Here is a 20,052-nt window from a genome sequence, read left to right on the forward strand (position 1 = left end):
GCTCAATCCTGGAATTATCTTCCTGATGGTACATTAAGTTGCAGCAATTCAAGAAGGTTGTTCATAATCTTCTTCTCAAAGGGGTTTAGGTTTCTGCAATAAATGCTAGTCTCACTAACAAGGCTTACATCCTATGAACAATTTGAAAATAAATACTGTGGAATTTTCTTTTGCCAATATTGTTTCCACCAGGCACTCACAGGAACTTACATTTTTACAAAGCACGACATGCATGGTATATCATTTTATATCTATCATTAGGATAACTCATGCTTTTCAGTGTATAGTATGTTATAAGGTGTTCTTGTAAAGTCCCCAGTTTTCAGCAGCACTTATCAATGCAGTATCTTTCAATTTGTTGCTACACAGGGCTCCAAAACCTCCATGTCAGACAACAGTTCCTGTTCCAATCTGGCAGGAGTGTTTTTACTGCTTGTGATACAGTTTGTTCGACAAGAGGAAGCTAAACATAGGTCTCTTTACTTCAGCCAGGAGCTCATTGAATAGTGGAGCAGACTTGATATTCCAAATGCTCCAGTTCTGCTCCGACACCTTATCTTCAGTATTGCTTTTGTTGCTGATCTGTACTTCCAACTTCAGTTACTCTCTCCTCTTATTCCCAGTTTAATCCTTACATCCACAGTGTGCAAACCATACTGATTTTAAACTTCAAAGATGTTCTTCCCTTAACTTTCTGCAGTCCAAGTGTCTGAAAAATTACATTACTAGCATCTAACCATGACTGCTTCCTCTGTTTTTCAGCCCATGTGACTCTTCCATTTGGAGATTTTTGCTCATGTAATCTCTTTTTACAGACTGCTGATTGATATTTGTATATGATCCGACACTCAACCTCTGACTATTGAAAAAAAAAGATCATAGTTTATTCAACCCATCAACTGATTATTAAGAATTTCTAACTCAATGTTTTTCTTTTTTCTTGTTTAGTTTAGCATTATAATGAAACTCACTAATCTTTCAGTTTCTGATTTAAATAAAACATTGTCTTCTCTTTTCAAGAGTTGATGGAATTATATTCTGCTCTTGTATTTTCAAGTTTAATTTTGGATTTTAAGCTGTTGCTTTCAGACACTTTATTTTGGGAGGTTTATTAATCCCAAATATTTGGGATATTTTGTAGTTTTAAGATTGTTCTCTACAATATATAGAATAAGGCAGCACGGTGGCTCAGTGGTTAGCACTGTCACGTCAGAATGCCAGGAACCTGAGTTTGATTCCACATTCAGCTGACTGTCTGTGTATAGGTTAGATTCCCTACAGTATGGAAACAGGCCCTTCGGCCCAACAAGTCCATGCCGACCTTCTGAAGAGTAACCCACCCAGACCCGTTCCCTGACCTGATATTTACCCCTGACTAATGCATCTAACACTATGGGCAATTTAGCACAGCTAACTCACCTGGCCAGCACATCTTTTTGCATTGTGGGAGGAAACCGGAGCACCCAGAGGAAACCCACGCAGACACTGGGAGAATGTGCAAACTCCACACAGACAGTGGCCGGAGGTGGGAATTGAACCCGGGTCCCTGGTGCTGTGAGGCAGCAGTGCTAACTACTGAGCCACTGTGCTACCCTTAAAGAAAGGGGCACAGTGACTTCCCCACTCCCCTACATCCTTCACTCCCACAGCTCCCATTTAATCTCGTTACCTTTGAGCAAGTGATTGTTGAGATCCATTGGATTCTGCCTGCTGAATGGAGCAGTGTGAAATCTGATCAAACCATGAATGCCACGTGTGTGTGTGGGTGTGTGTATGTGTATGTGTAGGTTAGGCGGATTGGCAAAGATAAGTTATCCGTAACATCTAGGGATGTGCAAGTTAGATGGGTTAGCCATGGTAAATGTGAGGTTGTGGGGGTCTGGGTCCAGGTGGGATGCTGTTTACAGGGTTGGTGTAGACTTGTTGGGCTGAATGGCCTGTTTCTGCACTGTAGGGATTTTATGGTTCTAAAGCAGTCTTTGTTGTGCTCTTCTTTTATGCTTTACTGTCCTTTGGCTTTTGCTGTTGTAGCAGCGTCATTCCAGATGTCAATAACTGTCTGAGTAGACCAAAGGTTGTAAAAGGAAATAATTGGAATGGCTACAATTGATATTCTGATAAAAGATTTATGTTGGCAGGCCAGACCTGAGGTCAAATCTCGATTTGACACACTATGGTGCAGAAAGCTGCCTGTAAAAGTGTCTCTGAGCAGAGACTGTGGTTTTTCAGCCTGAACTTTCTTCTATATTGACTGAGAATATCAAGTGGATGCAAGAATCTAATGACGTGAGAAAATACAAGGGCTGGAATTTCATGCCTATGTGTGTGTCAGAGTGGAGGTAAGGGAATTTAAAAAAGGCTGAAGGGACTCCATTCTAGGATTCCCACTCCCACTTGCATTTCTGGGAATTTTATCAGCACTGAGTGACAAGCTCATATGCAGCAATCCCAGCTTTGCTTTTCCAATATATGGATGGGTGTTTTAGAGCCTCCACGATATTCATGGAGTTGGGCATAGCTGGTTCAGAGTCTTAGTTCATGTCACCTCAGAGGATTCATGAATCTTGGGGGAAGTCTGTTGTGGAGTCAGGACAGATGCTTTTAAAAGATTTTGCTAAATGTAACTGTCACAATTAGATGTTGTATGATGAGTTAAGTATGTTTGAATGAAGTAATTTGATATTAAGACACTGTCTTTAATGGAGAAAGTGAAGACTGCAGATGCTGGAGATCAGAGCTGAGAATGTGTTGCTGGAAAATCCGAGGTGATTCCTGAAGAAGGGCTGATGCCCAAAACGTCGATTCTCCTGCTCCTTGGATCCTGCCTGACCTGCTGCGCTTTTCCAGCAACACATTTTCAGCACTGTCTTTAATGGATGAGTGATCATTAAATTGACCAGCATTATGTAATTGTCCAGAAGGGGTAATGTAGAAAGGACAGTTATGAGTTAAAGTTTATTGAGAATCTGATATGATACATTGATGCTGTGTGCTTTCACCTTTATGTTGATTTAAAGTCCAGACATCATATGAAACACTTTTCCAATATCCAGTTTAGACAGAATTCAGTAGCCCCATGATAAAATAGGGAAACCTTTTGAAATGATCAGGAAAATGTCAAAATAAACAAACGTCAATTCAAACACCTCTTTAAAAAGGGCTTAATCCTATTAACTGCTGAAAAGACTATCAAAATAAACAGCAATCAAAAATCACTTCAAAGAAACATAATCCTCAAAAGTTGATTAAACTGCCAATCAAACATAGCTCAATGTTCCCTTGATAGCTGTGTAAACAAACCCTAGAGAATTAAATCAATTAATGAGGGTTGGAATTCAGCCAAGCATTTAAAATTGAATACCATTGCAGAATTATATAAACAACAGCTCTATAGCTGAATACATTGAAACTTTTGAACAAGGCTGAACAGATGGCTTTCTTATGAACTTTCTCAAAGGTAGAACAGACAGTTGGACTGTTAGTCAAGGATGTCAGCCATCAGTTGAATTATGGCTAAGGTGGCTACTAGACAGCCACAGAACTGGACAATATCCCAGTGAACAAATGGGGGCCTTTTGAGCTAGCTTGCTTAGACATCCTCCTTCGTCCTTTCCTACCATGAGCTTCCTGAAGCATTAGCCCCCAATTCAAGACCATTTCTATTCTCCCACGAAAACATACCATGGGAGGGCACTGTTGGGCAGGAGGTTGGGAATCAGAAGACCAGGAAATGACCCAGTTCTCAACTTGAGGATACATTGGGCTGAAGTATTTGTGTTGTAGGTAGGGGAGATTATCACTCAGGTTAATTTATGATTTTATCTAGAATGGCTCATAACATCTGTAGATCTGGTAATTATTGGACTAACCACATAAATGCCATGGTAACTAGCCCAGGTCAGAGGCTGGATATTGAGTCAATGCCTCAACAACTAACTCCCTAAAGATTCTATTACTTTAAAAGCACAAGCTAGCCATGTGATGGAATATTTGACAATTCCTTGAATGACTGCTGATCCAACGGCACTTCTGCTTTTTTAAAATATTTGATTTGATTCATTACTGTCACAGTGAAAAGTATTGTTTTGTGTGCTAACCAGACAAACCATTCCTAAACACAACAGGTATTATAACAGAGTGCCGAATATAGTATTACAGTTACATGGAAGGAATAGAGAAATTTCAGCTCTGATATATAGGATGCCCATTCATAAGTCGAATAACAGGGAAGAAGATGTTCTTAAGTCCTTTGGTACATATTTTCAAACTTTTGCATCTTCTGTCTAATAGAAGAGGGTGGACGAGTATCATGAGGACAACTTGAGACTCACACATTTCAGTGCAACAAAAACACAAATTGCTGAAAAGCCTCAGCAGGTCTGGCAGTATTTGTGGAGAGAAAGCAGTGACCCTTCTTCAGAGCTGAAAGTAGCTAGGAAAAGGACTGTTTTGTGCAGAAGATGGGGAGTGGGGGGAGAGTAAACGATTGGTAGAAATATAGCCCAAAAAGAGAGAAACACAGCTGGACAGATAAAAGGAGTGGCTAAAGGTCGGTTTGGGGGAAAAAGCTACTAATGGAGACAATTAATGGCTGACGATGGGTAATGTGTGTTAACAGCCTGAAAACTGACAAGGCTTGGTATGGGGATGGGGAAAGCATGGGGAAAAGATGTTCAAGCCCTAAAATTGGTGAACTCGATATTAAATTCTGAAGGGTACAGGGTTCCCCAAGTGGAAAACGAGGCACTATTCTTCCAGCTTTGCTGGAACACTGCAGCAAGCCTGAAACAGAGATGTTGGCCAGACAACACGTTGGTTTGTTGAAATGGCCGGCGTCTGGAAGCTCAGGGTCTTTTTTTGCGGATTGAACGTAGGTGTTCTGCAAAGTGGTCACCCAGTCAGATTTTCCAGCAATTTCTATTTTTGTTTCAGATTTCCAGCATCTGCAGTTCTTTGGGGTTTTTTTTGTTTACACTTCACGGCAAAGCAGTTTCCCCTTGACCAGCAATCCACCCATCACCTTACAGTGCACCAGTGATGGAGGAAATGGTTATGTCTGTGTGTGCACCAACTCCAGAATGTGCTGCAACAATTTGCCAAGAGTTCTTTGACAACATCTCTCAAACATGCTACCTTTTAGAGGGCCAAGAGCAGTAGGCGTTTGGAAACATCACCATCTCCAAGTTCTACTTCAAATCACACACTATTCTGACAAGGAAATGAATCCGCACAGTGCTCTTTTTGTCATAGCTCTGCCAAAATCCTGGAACTCCCTCCATAACGCTGGAGAATTTTACAGCAATGATTCAAGAAAGAACCCACAACCAGTACCTCAAGGGAATCAGTGATGGGGAACACATGTTGGCCTTGCTAGAAACTCGGTATCTCAAGAATACATTTTTAAAAATGGTGTTAGAGTAAATTTGAACATACACATTTTTGCAATATATTAAATGGCTTACTTTTCTCACTTTCCTTAACAGGTATATGTAATCTTAGTAATTTTTTTTATTTTTCCAAATTGGAATTTATTCTAACTTGATTTCTCATGTCCTGCTAGATCTGGGTGACTACTGTCAATCAAGCTGTGAAAGCTGGTACATTTTTTTGGCCTGTGTAAGTAATAGTTTTAATCAATTACTTTCAACACCAAATGTATTGATGGGCTAGAGGTGTCTTGAAATGACTAACTGATTAAATAATTAAATTAAATGAAGTTAAACATAGCAGAGACATCTGTTGGCTTTAGTGTTGTTCTGTTGTATTGTTTTCTCTCCTGTTAGTTCAATTAGGTGAGTAAAGTATTTTATTGACATGCCAGGAAAAAAATATTTCATTAATCTTCTTGATGTCAGCCAGCAGCACTAACTACTACGTGTGTGACCCTTGGCGTATTATGTCCCTGTAGAATTAGGTTTGTCGACATGGTTTTGCTTCAAAGCTGCACGATGTGAAATATTTTTAGCCCTTTGTTTCACATCCTGATATGATTGCGCTTTACTTTAGGTTAACTCTGTTTTATGTTTTCTCTGACTCATTGTCTGTAACTTGGTTGCTTTGCAGTCTGCCCACATTGTTTAACTTGTTCTATTCTCAGATATTTGCAATCACTCTCTCCTCTGTCACTTTTCTGTTGCTCAAAAAAAGATAGAGATTGATCTTTGACCCTATTAAGTGTCTAGTTTCATGGTAATTGGTTGTTTTTCCAGTAACGTACTTTAAAGTTAGGTGTAAAATCAAATTTTTTGAAATCTGGTTAAATGAAATGCAATGTGATTTTTTTTCTGATTACAGCATCATTCCCCATGAGCAAAGGGTATTCACAATACTTCAATGGTTGAAGTTGCCAGATAATGAAAGGTAAATATTACTCATATTTGCACTTTAAAGTTAACCCGTGGGTTTTTAGTTTACGGAATTGTAACTTTTTTGCGATGGAATCAAAAATAATAAAGCCAGCATTTCCTAACTTTGCATTTTAAGAAATATGTAAAATATCTGCGTGGTTAGTTTAATACTGAGGACCTTGTTATGAGCATTGGACTAACTTAAGGTAAAATAATCAATTCTGCTAAATAAATTGAAAGTAACAGGATTAAGTCTTGTTTTTCTAGAGAGCATGCAATTTCCAATTATAATTATGAAAGAAGGAATAAGGGAATCAGTGGCATAGTGATATTGTCACTGGGCTAGTGATCCAGAGACTCAGATCATTGCTCTGAGGACATGACTTTAATTCAACCACAACCCATAGAGAAATTTGAATTTAATCTGGAATTGAAAACTTATCTGCTGGAGATCATGAATCACTGTTGATGGTTGTAAAACAACCATTTGGATGACTAATGCCCTTTCCGGAAAGAAAATCTGCTATCTTTACCCTCATGTAACTCTGCATCCATAGTAATATATGTGACTCTGACTCTAAACAGTCCTGTGAAATGGCCTAGCTATCCACTCATTTGTAGCTAACCATGACAAAGCCTAAATACTAGAATGAAACTAAATGGATCACCCAGAAATGATCAAGGTGCTGAAAGGAACAATGGCACGATTCTGTGCAGTCCTCTTTAACAGCTGGAGGCTTGTGCCAGAATGGGGAGGGCTGTCTCACAGACTAGTCAAACAACAGCCCAACATTGTCTGTCTGTAAGGTATGATTCCATGAGAATGACTGTGTCCCAGACACTACCATCACCAATACTGGATATGTCCTGATGCACTATTGGATCAGTATTGGATCCAACAGAAGTGGCATCACAATGGTTAACATTTGGTAGGGAATTGCTTTGACATTCCTCAACATTGACTCTGGGCCCCATGAAGTCTCATGGTATCAGTCAGACAGGAGCGTTACCATCTACTACACCCGTTGGTTGATGAATCAGTTTTCCTCTGTTGAACACCACCTTGTGAGATGGCACTAAGGGTGGCAAGCACATGGAATGTACACTGGATGGGGGAACTTCAGTTTCCATTTCAAAGAGTGGTACAGCTGTACCACTGAGGACAAAGCTGGCCCAATCTTGAAATCATAGAAATGTACAGCACGGAAACGGACCCTTCGGTCCAACACACCCATGCTGACTAGATATCCTCAACTAATCTAATCCCATTTGCCAGCACTTGACCCATATCCCTCTACACCCTTCTTATTCATATACCCATCCAGATGCCTTTTAAATGTTGCAACTGTACCAGACTCCACCACTTCCTCTGGCAGCTCATTCCATACACACACTACCCTCTGTGTGAAAAGGCTGCCCCTTAGGACCCTTTTAAATTTCTCCCCTCGTACCGTAAACCCATGTCCTCTGGTTCTAGACTCCCTCATCCCAGAGAAAATTTACCCTATCCATGCCTCTCATGACTTTATAAATCTCTATAAAGTCATCCCTCAGCTTCCAACTTCCCAACCTGTTCAACCTCTCCCTATAGCTCAAACCCTCAATCCCTGGCAACATCATTGTAAATCTTTTCTGAACCCTTTCACATTACATAATATCCTTCCAATAGGAAGGAGACCAAAATTGCACACCATATTCCAAAAGTGGCCCAACCAGTGTTCTGTACAGCTGCAACATGGCCTCCCAACTCGTATAAGTCAATGCTCTGACCAACAAAGGAAAGCATGCCAAATGCCACCTTCACTATACTGCTATTCTGCTTTCAAGGAGCTATGAACCTGCACTCCAAGGTCTGTTTGTTCAGGAACCCTCCCCAGGACCTCACCATTAAGTGTGTAAAGCTGTTAGACTGGGGCTGAGGCAAGTGGTAAAGACCTGACAAGAGGGAAAATATACTTGACTTCATCCTCTTCAACTTACTTGTAGCAGATAGATCTGTTCATGAGTGATCACTGCTCAGTTCTTCGGGATGAAGATACCCTTCGTCATGCAGTATGACACTACCATCTGCTGCTGAATAGAATACATTTCAAATGTGGTTAAAATTGGCCATCCATGCAACCAGTGGACCTTCAACAGCAGTAAGGTAAAAACAATGACTGCAGATGCTGCAAACCAGATTCTGGATTAGTGGTGCTGGAAGAGCACAGCAGTTCAGGCAGCATCTTGTATTCAACCACAATCTGCAGCCTCATGGCCTGGGGTAACCCCACTCCACCATTATCATCAAGCAATGGTTCCATGAAGAATTCAGGAGGACCTGCAAAGAGAAGCACCAGGCAAACCTATAATGAGGTGTCATCCTGGTAAAAGCTACAGCACAGGACAACTTGCGAGTCAAGCAGTGTAAGCAACAAGTGATGGAAATAAGTAATCATACGACTAACTGGTAAAGTCTAAGGTCTGCTGTCTTGCCATAGTCAATTGTGAATGGTGTTGGACAATTGAGGATCCACAAATATCTTCACCACATCAATGCAAAAGTCCAAACTAAAGAGTTTGCACCCATCTTGATGATCTATCTTGGCTTTCTCCTGAGGTGTCCAGCATGATGGAAACCAGTCTTCAACCAATTCCGTTTTCTCATATGTGATATCAAGAAGGAACTGAAAGCACAATATACTGCCCTGAGCCAAGATAACATTCTGGCAATAGTATTGAGATTGTGCTCCAAAACCAACTACATCCTGAGCAAAGCAGATCCAGAACAATTATAACATCGATGTCTACCTGGCGGAGTGAAGAAGTGTCTGCATATGTCCTGTCACCATAAAGCAGAACAAATTCAAACAGGAGTAATACTGCCCCATCAGTCTACTCCCGATTGTCAGCAAAAGGATGCAAGGTTTCATTAACAGTGCGATTAAAAGCCAAGTACTCAACATTAACCAGCTCACTGCTCAATTCCATGATGCCCACTCAATTCCTGATCTAATAGAAGTTTGGTCCAAACATGGAAAGAAGAGCTGAACTCGAGGGGAAATGAGTGTGGCTGCCCTTGACTCTAGTTGGTCAAGTGTGGCATCAAAGAGTCCTAGGAAAACTGGAGTCAGTTGGAATCAGGGTAACCTCTCCACTGGACCGAGTCATACTTAGCATAAGTGCAGGTGATTGTAGTTATTAGTAGAATAACTATAATGTGAAAACAAGCAATTTGGCCCATTGAGTCCTCACCCCTACCCTATCCCTGTAACCCTTTATTCTCATTGGATAATCCAACTTGCCTGCACATCCCTGGACACCATGGGCAATGTAAAATGGCCAATCCACCTAAGCTGCACATCTTTGGACCCTGGAAGGAAACTGGAGCACCCAGAGGAAACCCTCATCGATACTGGGAGAATGCGCAAACTCCATATAGACTTTTGCCTGAGGCTAGAATTGAACAGTGCTAACCACTGAGCCAACATGCTACCCCAGTTATTATGGTCAGTCATCTAAACCACAGAACGTCTATGTAGGAAGTCCTCGGGATAATGTCCTAGGCTCAACTATCTTTGGCTGCTTCATCATATGGTCAAAGCTGGAGATGTTTACTCAGGATGTAGTTGGTTTTGGAGCACAATCTCAATACTATTGCCAGAATGTTATCTTGGCTCAGGGCAGTATTTTGTGCTTTCAGTTCCTTCTTGATATCACATATGAGAAAACTGAATTGGTTGAAGACTGGTTTCCACAATACTTAAAGATTTCCTTGTCAAAATGCTGCAAAGGCTGGACAGCATTAATGCTTAGACTGATAAGTGGCAGTTATCCCACTCAAATGCCAGGCAAAGACCATCTCCAGAAAAGACAATCCAAGAATCTCCCCTTGATACTCAATGGTATTATCATCACTGAGTTCCCCACTACCACCATCATGGGGCACCATTTACCAGAAACTGAACTGGACTAACTCTAGATAAAACTACAGGTGAAAGATTGGGAATCCTGCAATGAGTAATTTCCATCCTGACTCAAAAAAGCCTATCCACATTCTACAAGGCACAAGTCAGGAGTGATGTGGAATACTGTCCATTTGCCTGGATGAGTGCAACTCCAAAAACACGTGAAGTTCCACACCATCCATGACAAAGCACTCTCCTTAATTCTCACTCCAAGATTCAAGATGCTTCAAGATTCATCCAGCTACAACTTCCAAACCCATGTACTCTACCACTTAGAAGGACAGAGACAGCAGACCCATGGTGCCACTCCCATCTACAAGTTCCCCTCGAAGCCACACACCATCCTAATTTGGATCTAAATCCTTCAATGTTGCTGGGTAAAAATGTTGCAAATTCCTCCCTCACAGCACAGGGGTGTGCCTACATTGCATGAACTGCAGATGGGTCAAGAAGGCAGCTCATTACCAACTCCTTAAGTGTAATTATGAATGAGTAATAAATGTTGGCCCAGCTAGCAATGCCCACATCTGATGAATGAATAAAATATAGATCTGTCTTGCCCCTTTACAATGGCCAGAGTTTTCCTAGAATCCATTTGATTAGTGATGCTGGGGACATTTTGAGAACAAAGTGTTGATGTTACATTGAAGGAAGGTGTGACTAATAATAAAGAAAATAATGAGAAACTTAAAAAGCCTAGTTGATAATTGAAAAGGAAATCTTGACAATTAAAAGTGTATCTGTGAACATTCAAGCTGGCAATGTGAAAGAAATGGATGTGAGGAAGGAATGAAATACTGGACGTATTTTAATTGTAGCAACACAAGGCTAAAAAGAAATTTGATTAATTGTTTGTAAGTAACACTGTGGGAGCTTGATAGAATGAATATAGGAAGATATTTCCTCTGATGAGTCAGTAATAAATGTTTCTCAATTTAAAATTAAAACTTAACAATTCAGGAGCATGTTTAAGAGAAATTTCTTTAGGTATAGTGTTATTTGAGGTATGGAATGCTTTGTTCAATGGAATAGTTAATGCACATATCATTGCATCCTTTATTAAGTACGTGAAACACAAAGATTAGCTTGGCTGCTGGGCAAGACTATGGCAGTTATATCCATTTTTGTTTGCTGAAACTGTCACTGACGTGAAGAACTGCTGTCTTCTAAATCTTTTTTTTGTTTTGTTTCTAATTCAAGCTTGAGATAGCTAGTTTTTTTAAATTAACATGCTTATTGTTACAATCTCTTCTGGATCACTTAACTGTAATCAATTCTTGAAAAGTGGACATGTTGATAATTCATCTGTATTATAATGCTTCTGTCTTCAATGTTGGTGCTGTAAACAATGTCAAATAGTCAGGTTAGATTCAGTGCTTGGGGCGACCAGGCCTACTGGAATGAGTGCTACAACTACTCTGTGAAAAAAAAATGAAATACTTCTGCATTGTTTAGCCTATAAAGGGTTTCCTCTCTATAGATGAAGATAGAGTGTGGAACCTGCCTAAAATTAACGCCAAGCACTGACATTTTTACATGCTTTTTGTGGCATCAGCTGTTTTTGGAACCTAACCGACAAAATACATTCAGTTGCTTAAATAACACCCAGGACAGAGGGTATTCTTTCTAATGAGGCTCTACAATAGAAAAGCTCCATAGGTTAGAAGACCTCAAAAATTAAATTGTGCCATTAATTTATTAATTACAGTGTTTATCGTAAGAAATAGCCTACTCACTACAGTTCCCTGCTCTCCGATCGTTCTCACTAAATGGATGGGTTGATTAGTGGGATCAAACAAGGCGTTCCAGTAAGTGAATGTTGTTGTTTCCCTGGGTTTATTTTTAGATTATACAATGTTTGAATGTGTGGACTAGCTCATGTAGTTGAAGCCACATGGAGAAGATAGATTGGAGAACTGTTTGCCTTAGAGAAGTAAAGGCTGAAAGAAGGTTTCGTTGGGGTTTTCAAAATCATGGGGGGTTTGCACGGAGCAGATACGGCGAAACTATTCCCACACAAAAGGATTGGGAACCAGAGAGTATAGGTTACAAATATTTTGCAAAAGAGGTGAGAGAAAGCTTTTCACAAAGTGAGTGGTTAAGATTTGGAGTGTGTTGGGGGCAGGTTCAATTAAGGCATTCAAAAAGGCATTGGATGATTGTTTCCATTTAAATAATGTGTAGGAGAATGGGGAAAAGACATGAGGTTGCAATAAGTGAAAGTGCTCTGAGAGCTCGTGCACAAATGATGGGCTGAGTGGCCTCCTACACTGATAATTCTGTGAGATACATCATGAAATCATCTTTGTGTTCTAAAATATGGTGTTTATGAATTTGCTAGAAATAGTCATCAAGAAAATCTTCTCTGACACGTTGTTCGGACTGTTATAGAGTCATGGAGATGTACAGCCCTCAGTCCAACGTGTCCATACCGATCAAATGTCCTAAATAAATCCAGTCGCATTTAGCCCTTCCTAATCATATACCCATCCAGATGCCTTTTAAATGTTGTAATTGTACCAGCCTCCACCACTTCCTCTGGCAGGTCATTCCATACATGCACCACTCTCTGTGTGAAAATGTTGCTCCTTAGATCCTTTTTAAATGTTCCCCTCTCACCTTAAACCTATGCCCTCTGGTTTTGGACCCCCTGCCCCCCTTCCCTACCAGGGAAAAGATCTAGGCTATTCACCCTATCCATGCCCCTCATAATTTTTTAAGCCTCTCTAAGGTCACCCCTCAGCCTCTGACACTCCAGGGAAAATAGCCCCAATCTATTTAGCCCCCAGCTGCTATAGCTTAAACCCTCCTACCCTGGCAACATCCTTGTAAGTCTTTTCTGAACATTTTCCAAGTTTCACAACATTCTTCCTGTGGCAGGTAGATCAGAATTGCAAGCAGTACTCCAAAGGTGGCCTAACCAATGTCCTGTACAGCCACAACATGACTTCCCAACTCCTATACTCAGTGCACTGACCTAAAGGCAAGTATACCAAACGCTTTCTTCATCATCTTAGCTACCTGCGACTACATTTTCAAAGAGCTATGATGCCTCACTCTGAGGCCTGAACCATTTATTTCTCTCTTCTCTAATTTATTCCTATGATCGATAATGTTTTTATTTCTTTATTTTTGTAATTTTTTCCTACGAACGTGTATGGAGGAATCTGTACCTGGGTACCTTGTACATAAGACAATGCTGTAAATGGCAACGTGTATACTTTTCACTGTATTCGTTTGAGTACATGTGACAATAAAACTCATTAAAAGCTAATGATTTTGCTACATACAGTGATCAGAAGAAATTTTGACATCATATTTTTTTAAGAAGTTTAAATTTCTTACCATCTTTTAATGGGTATAATAATGTTTGATGATTTTTTTCTCACCTGATTATAATCTGTCTCAGGATATGTGAGTTTTTTGTGTTAATATAAAAATAATTATTTTTCTGTGTGGCACTTTTGTTGCACTATATTGCCTCATTACTAATAACAATAAAAATAATCTTGATTATTTGGATCACATAACTAACTTTCCATTAATTTCTTCTCTGACTCCCCATCTTTTTAACACTCATCTGATGATAGAAAGCAGAAAATCTTGGAGACATACAGTAAATTAGTCAGCATATATAAAGGGGAAAATCAGACCATAAACTGTGAAGAGTTTTACCTGTACTGATGAAGGATTCATTTGATTATCTGATACTGATAAGGACTTTCAAAGGGCGATGATGTCAACACTTATGTGAGTGTATCAGTATTTGCAGGTTTTCTCCCTGACGATATTTGAAAATAAAAACCCAATTTAAGAGAGTGGAACAAAGATGAGAAGTATATGTGTTGGACAGTTTGATTATGGAATTGTAAAAATTGTTCAAATGATAATTGTTGAAAACTAAAAATCTGAGGAACTTACTAGTTCCACCACAATGTAAAGAAATATGTGTACTTGCATTGAGGTGGGGATAGAGAGTTCCAGAAGAATGTGGGTAAAGAGATCTATAGCTGGATAGTTGAGATGTAAGAAAATTGACACATCCACTAACAACTTCCTCTGTTTAAGCATTTGACAGAAGCTTCTCCTGTAAAGAAAATGTAACCAGATTCAAACAAAAAATATTCACTCTCTTTACACTTGCTTCAATCTTAGGCCCTATGTCTATGCCTTCTATTCAGAGCAACCAGATGGTTACGGTCACAGATTTGGACCATTCAGCTCCGAGGTTAGTAAAGCATTTTAACACTAGGTTGGGGAACTCATAGAGTCCAATCTTTCCATATGTGTAACACCTGTTCCCTGTGCTACTGAAAGAAATGAATTGCTAATGTCAACCAGATGTGGATTTTTTTTGAAAAAAAAACCCTTTTTGTTCTTGTTCCCTGGTGCTTTTCCAAAGGTCCTGACTGCATAGAAAGGTAATAATAGGATATGCTGAGCATATATGTCAGTTTGAGGAATCATGTTCTGACTTCCTTTTTCTCAATAATTATCTCTTTGTACTTAAGCTCTTACTTAATGTAATATACTGCACCTCTTATTAAATATTGTGCTATATTTTTTGCAGTTTGAAAATCTTGTTTTCTTTGTTGCTTCCCCTGCCAGGAAGGGCTTTTAGTTGAAGGTAGTAATAAGAAATTTACAATCAGCGCGGATTTTCAAATGTTGGCTGTCCATTTTTCACCATATAAGTATGCAGCTAGCAATTGGAAACCAGGGGTTGGGGGTATAGGAGGGGCTTTTAATACATTGGTGCTGAAGATTTAATTGATGCAAATATCAGGCAATTTTTTTTATCCTTAAAAATAAATTATAAAAAATTGAAGTGGCTGGCTTCTGGTCAAATTCATTTTACTGCTGCATTTTGAAAGATTGAATGTGAATAGAGGATAAAAATGAAAGCAAAGACTCACATTTATGAAATTTATATTCCTATCGTTAGGGTAAACTAAATAACTTCACAGTCAGTTCAGTACTTTTGAAGTGCAGACTCATTGTAGTGTAGCTAGATTCTAATCAACATGCTCAGGGATGATATTACAGACCTCTGGAACAGTTGGGACTTGAATCTAAATCTCCCAGCTCAGAGGTAGGGACACTAGCAATGCACCAGAGGAACTCTTCCTCTTGTAGTGTAGGCAATCTCCATACAAGAGCCCACATTCAGAAATGTGGCAAATGACCAAAAAATCCAGTTCTTGATTAAGGGATAAATGTAGACCAGTCCAGCAGGAGGAATTCTTTTCTTTTGAATATGCCATAGGATCTGTTCGATCTATATCAGAGGGCAGATCAGGGAGTGTCATACTAAGGGGGGGAGTGCTGCACTTTTACAGCTGACAGTTTTGAATGCCAATTCAACTGAATGTGAAGAATATGTGTTTTCCATGTGTTCAAATTGTTTTCCTTACAGCAGTGATTATGACAGGATTTTTTCTTGGAGGCACCAGTTCTTCTGATTGGCTGAAAAGTCGGGCACTAGCCTGAAAGAATGATGAGATTTATCAGTTGCCAGGTAGTTAACTGCCAAAGGTTGTGGCTTCTTCCCTAATTTAATAGAATGCCCCTGTCTCGAAGAACTGCTGGCTGTTCCAACGGCTTGCTGTTCTCTTGTCTCAGTAGCATCAGGAATGTAATGGAAGGATTGAGGACTCTTGTGTTGCAATGATATCACATAAGGAAATCACATTTGACAAACCTGTTAGAATTCTGAGGATGTAACTAGCAGAATAGATAAGGGGGAAATGATGATGAATAAGATATAATTACATTTTAAGAAAGCTATTGATGAGGTCTCATGCAAAAGTGTAGTAAACAAAACTAGAACACATGATTTTAGGGAGCATACTGGCTTGGCTTGAGAACTAGTTAATGGCCTGAAATCAGATAATCAGTATAAATTAGTCCTTTTCAGATTGGCAATCCATAACTATGGGTACAGCTAGGATCAGTGCTTGGGTTTCACCTAGACATAATACATGTTAGTGATTTTGGATGTTTGGTTTGCATGTAATATTTCTAACTTTTTAGTTTAGACAAAACTAGTTGGAAGTTTGAGTTGTGAGCAGAATGCAGAGATTATTCAAATGGATTCGGAGAGGCTGAGTGAGTGTGCAGAACATTTTGCAGATGGAATACAATGTGGAGAAATGAGGTTAACAACTTTAGTCTGAAAACAGAAGCATGGAGTGTTTCTTAAGTGTAAGCAGTAGGGAAGTGTTTAATATCAAAGGACCTTCTTGTTCTTGTTCATGAGTTAGTGGGTGATCATGTAAATATTGCAAGCAGTTAAGAAGGCAAATGTCCTCTAATACAAGAAGGTTTGTGATGAGGAGTAAGATGTCTTGCTGCAGGGATGGAGAGCCATAGTGAGACAATCCATGCAAATATTGTTTCCAGTTTTGGTTTTCTTAACAATGGAAAGGAGTACTTGGCATAGAGAGACTGCAATAAAAGTTCATTATCCTCATTCCTGGCATGGATGAATTGTTCCTTGAAGAAAGATTAAATAAACTGTGAGTTTAGAAGATGAGAGGTGACCAGAGTTCAAATATAAAATTCGTGCAGTGCTCGATGATTGGATGAAAATTGACATTTTCCCCGCATTGGGATTCTAGAACCAGAGGACACTCTTAGGAAAAGGGGCAGGCTATTTAGAACTGAGATGAAAAGGAATTCCTTCTTTCAGAAAGTGGTGAATCTTTGGAATTTTCTGCCACCGAGGGCTGTGACAACTGATTTGTTGAATATGTTCAAGACTGTGGTCAATGGATTTTTATATATTAAAAACATGAAATGATACAGGGATTGTGCAGGAAGGTGGTGTTGACTTAGAAGATTTTCTATGAGCTCAGTGAACAGCAGAGTAGGCTTGATGGGCTGAACAGCTTACTCTTGCTCCTATTTTAATGTTCTTTTGCACCTAATTGCTCCAAGGATTAGCGGACCACCCAACATCTATCTCTCTGCTGCTGGCGAACCAGTAAAAATGGATAGGTGATAGACACAGCCCTTCCACATTATTTCATTGCCTCATGTCATCTTGCAGCCCACTCCCCGGGGCAGATGTAACACTCTCGCCTGCATTTCAAAGATAATTTGTTATCTGCGAATCCCTGAGGCCCTGAGCGATATTGTACAGATACAAGAGAATTAAATTGGTCTTAACCAGAAGCACAACACAGCTCCTTTTAGAGTAGTTGAATAGTTTCTGTTGAGATCAGTCAAAAAAATGATGACTTAAATGGAAAAGAAAACCAGGCAGGGTGTAAAATGAGCTAAGTCTGCTTTCCCTTCTTGGCTATAATCAATTTCATCTCCAGTTCTATCTTTGGTTATTTTCAAGTCATCAACTCTTTGCTACGTTTAAGTTTTATTGTTTAAGTGAAGTTAACTTATTTGGTGTTTATGCATTTCTGTTTTATAGAGTGAAAGATACAGTCAGGTTGAGCTGACTCAAAACTGGAAATTATTTGAGAATCACCACATAAAATATGAACTTGCTGACAAAATAATACATTCCTATTAATGACAGTGAATGAGAGACGTATGTTACCTGCAGCAGTATGACAGTTGCTTGTTCTCCTATGAGCAGGAGGGTTGCTCACTCTCTGGGATTGCCTTTGAGTATCCAAGAATTTAAGATTAATCTCCAAGACAGAGATGTGAGCATTCAGGAAGAAAAAAATGATAGAAATAGTAATGAAATGATTTTAATGACTGTGAGCAATTTATTCATCATAACATGATTGGATAATGGGGAAATAGTGATTTACTGTGCAGGGCAGCTGGAGGGAGGAGGCCATGTGGTGAAATCTCTGGAATACATTCAACTGCAGTAATAAACTTTATTGCTTGAGGGATCTTAAAGCCCTAAGATTCACTTTAATCATCAGTGCAGACAGTGTATTATCATTGACAGGAATTATTGTTAATCATAGAAAAGAACTTGGTTGAATAATGATGTTTAGTAATAATTGATTGCTTGGCACTAATCTCAACTTTATGGCTTTAAAACGTGTGGTTGAATTCAGTAATTCAGTTCAGTTGATTATGTATGAAATATGTTTTATAATTTGGTGCTACTTGTGTATTTCCTTATGGCAGGAGTCTCAGGCAGTCTCCCATCCCGTTTGCTTCTTGGTGGTCAATTCAATGACTTTATGACTCTGTTGGCCTGGTTGGCCTCAAGCACACCATTGTGGTGTGGCAGTCTCTGTTACACTTGCGGAAGGGAAGACAATGAGCTGAAAAAGGGGCAGGGTTTATTGGCCTCTGTTTTCTATTGGGTCCTCTTCTTAACCTGCTGAGCTGTTCCTTTCGGTTTGTCTCGTCTGAGGCCCCTCCAAGCCTCCAGAGGTCGCATTCATTGGCGGTTATCTCCCATTTGTCCACAATGATGTCGATCATCTTCACATCTTTCTTGCAGGTGCCCCTGTAACAGGGGTCCACCAGGTAATGACCAAAGGGCAGTTTATCATACAGAAGATCTTTGGATATAAAGCCATATTCTGATGAATTTGACTAAAAAGCCATAGATGATGTTAGCTTAACAATGAGTGTAGTTACCTTCAGTCAACCTGGTCAGGCATATTCGAGGACAACCTCAGGTGGGAATTGAATCCTTTTGGCCCAGAAGGACAATACCACTGCACTACAAAGTCCTGAATGGGTGTTCTGTGATGGAATTATTGTGTTCTAACATCTCAAAGTTTGTGACGTTGTCCTGCCAAGGGATGTTAAGGATATGTTCGAGACAGCAATAGCTCAAATTTATTCAGCCTTTTTATTCTGCTATCCCATGTTATTATTAATGTAGAGGAGTACACTGAGAAAACAAGCTTTATAGACTCACAGTTTGGTATTCTTGGTCTTGTTGTTCCACACCTTGTTACAACACTTTTCTTGGACATTGCAGTTTTTGTGATATGAAGTCAGCTGATTTACTGTTTGCATGACTTCTTATTCATTAAAGTTCTATTCATTATTTGCATTCAGTTGTTGAAGAATATTGAGGAGAGTTGGTCTGCTCTGATGAAATATGTCTTTACATAAAACATGGGAAACTATTTTTCTCTTGAAATGAACTTTGCATCTTATTCCTTCTACCCTTAGATGTACAGTATTAATGATCCTTCCAACATCATTCACAAATTAATGTTTATAATTCCTTTAAAATCTCCAGGTTCCAAGTTTTTGTCAGTTCTTCTCTTTGTCATTAGATCAGCTTACTTTGTGCCAAACTAATATGAAATATAAAGACAAAAAAAAATTTCCACCACAATCTTGATTCATAGTTTATGACTATGTTTAGCATGCTGAAAGGGCTGCTTGTTTAAATGAATGATTACACTATTTTGGTTAAAGAATGGCTAGCCCACTCTCTGGTTCATTTCTCAAGGCAATGCATTGATCAATCAGAGTAAACCTGCTTAGATTAAAATTTAAACAAAACCAAGTAGTTAACTGGCCGTCACTATTTAATGGGTGCATTCTCCATGGTAATGTCTTTACCAATTATATTCCACTTGATAACTAATCATATGCTCTATTCTCATAAAGTATAAAAGGATTGTTTCTTATTTTCGTTGGTACGTCTTGCCAAATGTCCTGATGAGTGCAAGACAAAATGTTTCAACGAAATGGAAGGAGAAAGTGAGGATAGAGGTTTACAAAATTATGAGGGGCATGGATAGGGTAAATAGGCAAAGTCTTTTCCATGGGGTGAGAGGGGAAAGATATAAAAGAGACCTTAG

The 20,052-nt window shown here is 39.4% G+C and overlaps 1 protein-coding gene across 1 annotated transcript in view; it reads left to right on the top strand.

The window, feature by feature from the left end:
• Positions 1-20,052, top strand: part of enpp2 (ectonucleotide pyrophosphatase/phosphodiesterase 2) — a 99,788-nt gene that overhangs the window by 23,660 nt on the left and 56,076 nt on the right. The window contains exons 10-12 of the mRNA XM_072571208.1: positions 5,561-5,616; positions 6,295-6,360; positions 14,450-14,522. Coding sequence (XP_072427309.1) covers positions 5,561-5,616; positions 6,295-6,360; positions 14,450-14,522 — 195 coding nt within the window. The remainder of the gene's footprint in view (positions 1-5,560; positions 5,617-6,294; positions 6,361-14,449; positions 14,523-20,052) is intronic.

This window comes from Chiloscyllium punctatum, chromosome 5 (genome assembly GCF_047496795.1).
Source record: "Chiloscyllium punctatum isolate Juve2018m chromosome 5, sChiPun1.3, whole genome shotgun sequence".
NCBI classification, from domain to species: Eukaryota; Metazoa; Chordata; class Chondrichthyes; order Orectolobiformes; family Hemiscylliidae; genus Chiloscyllium; species Chiloscyllium punctatum.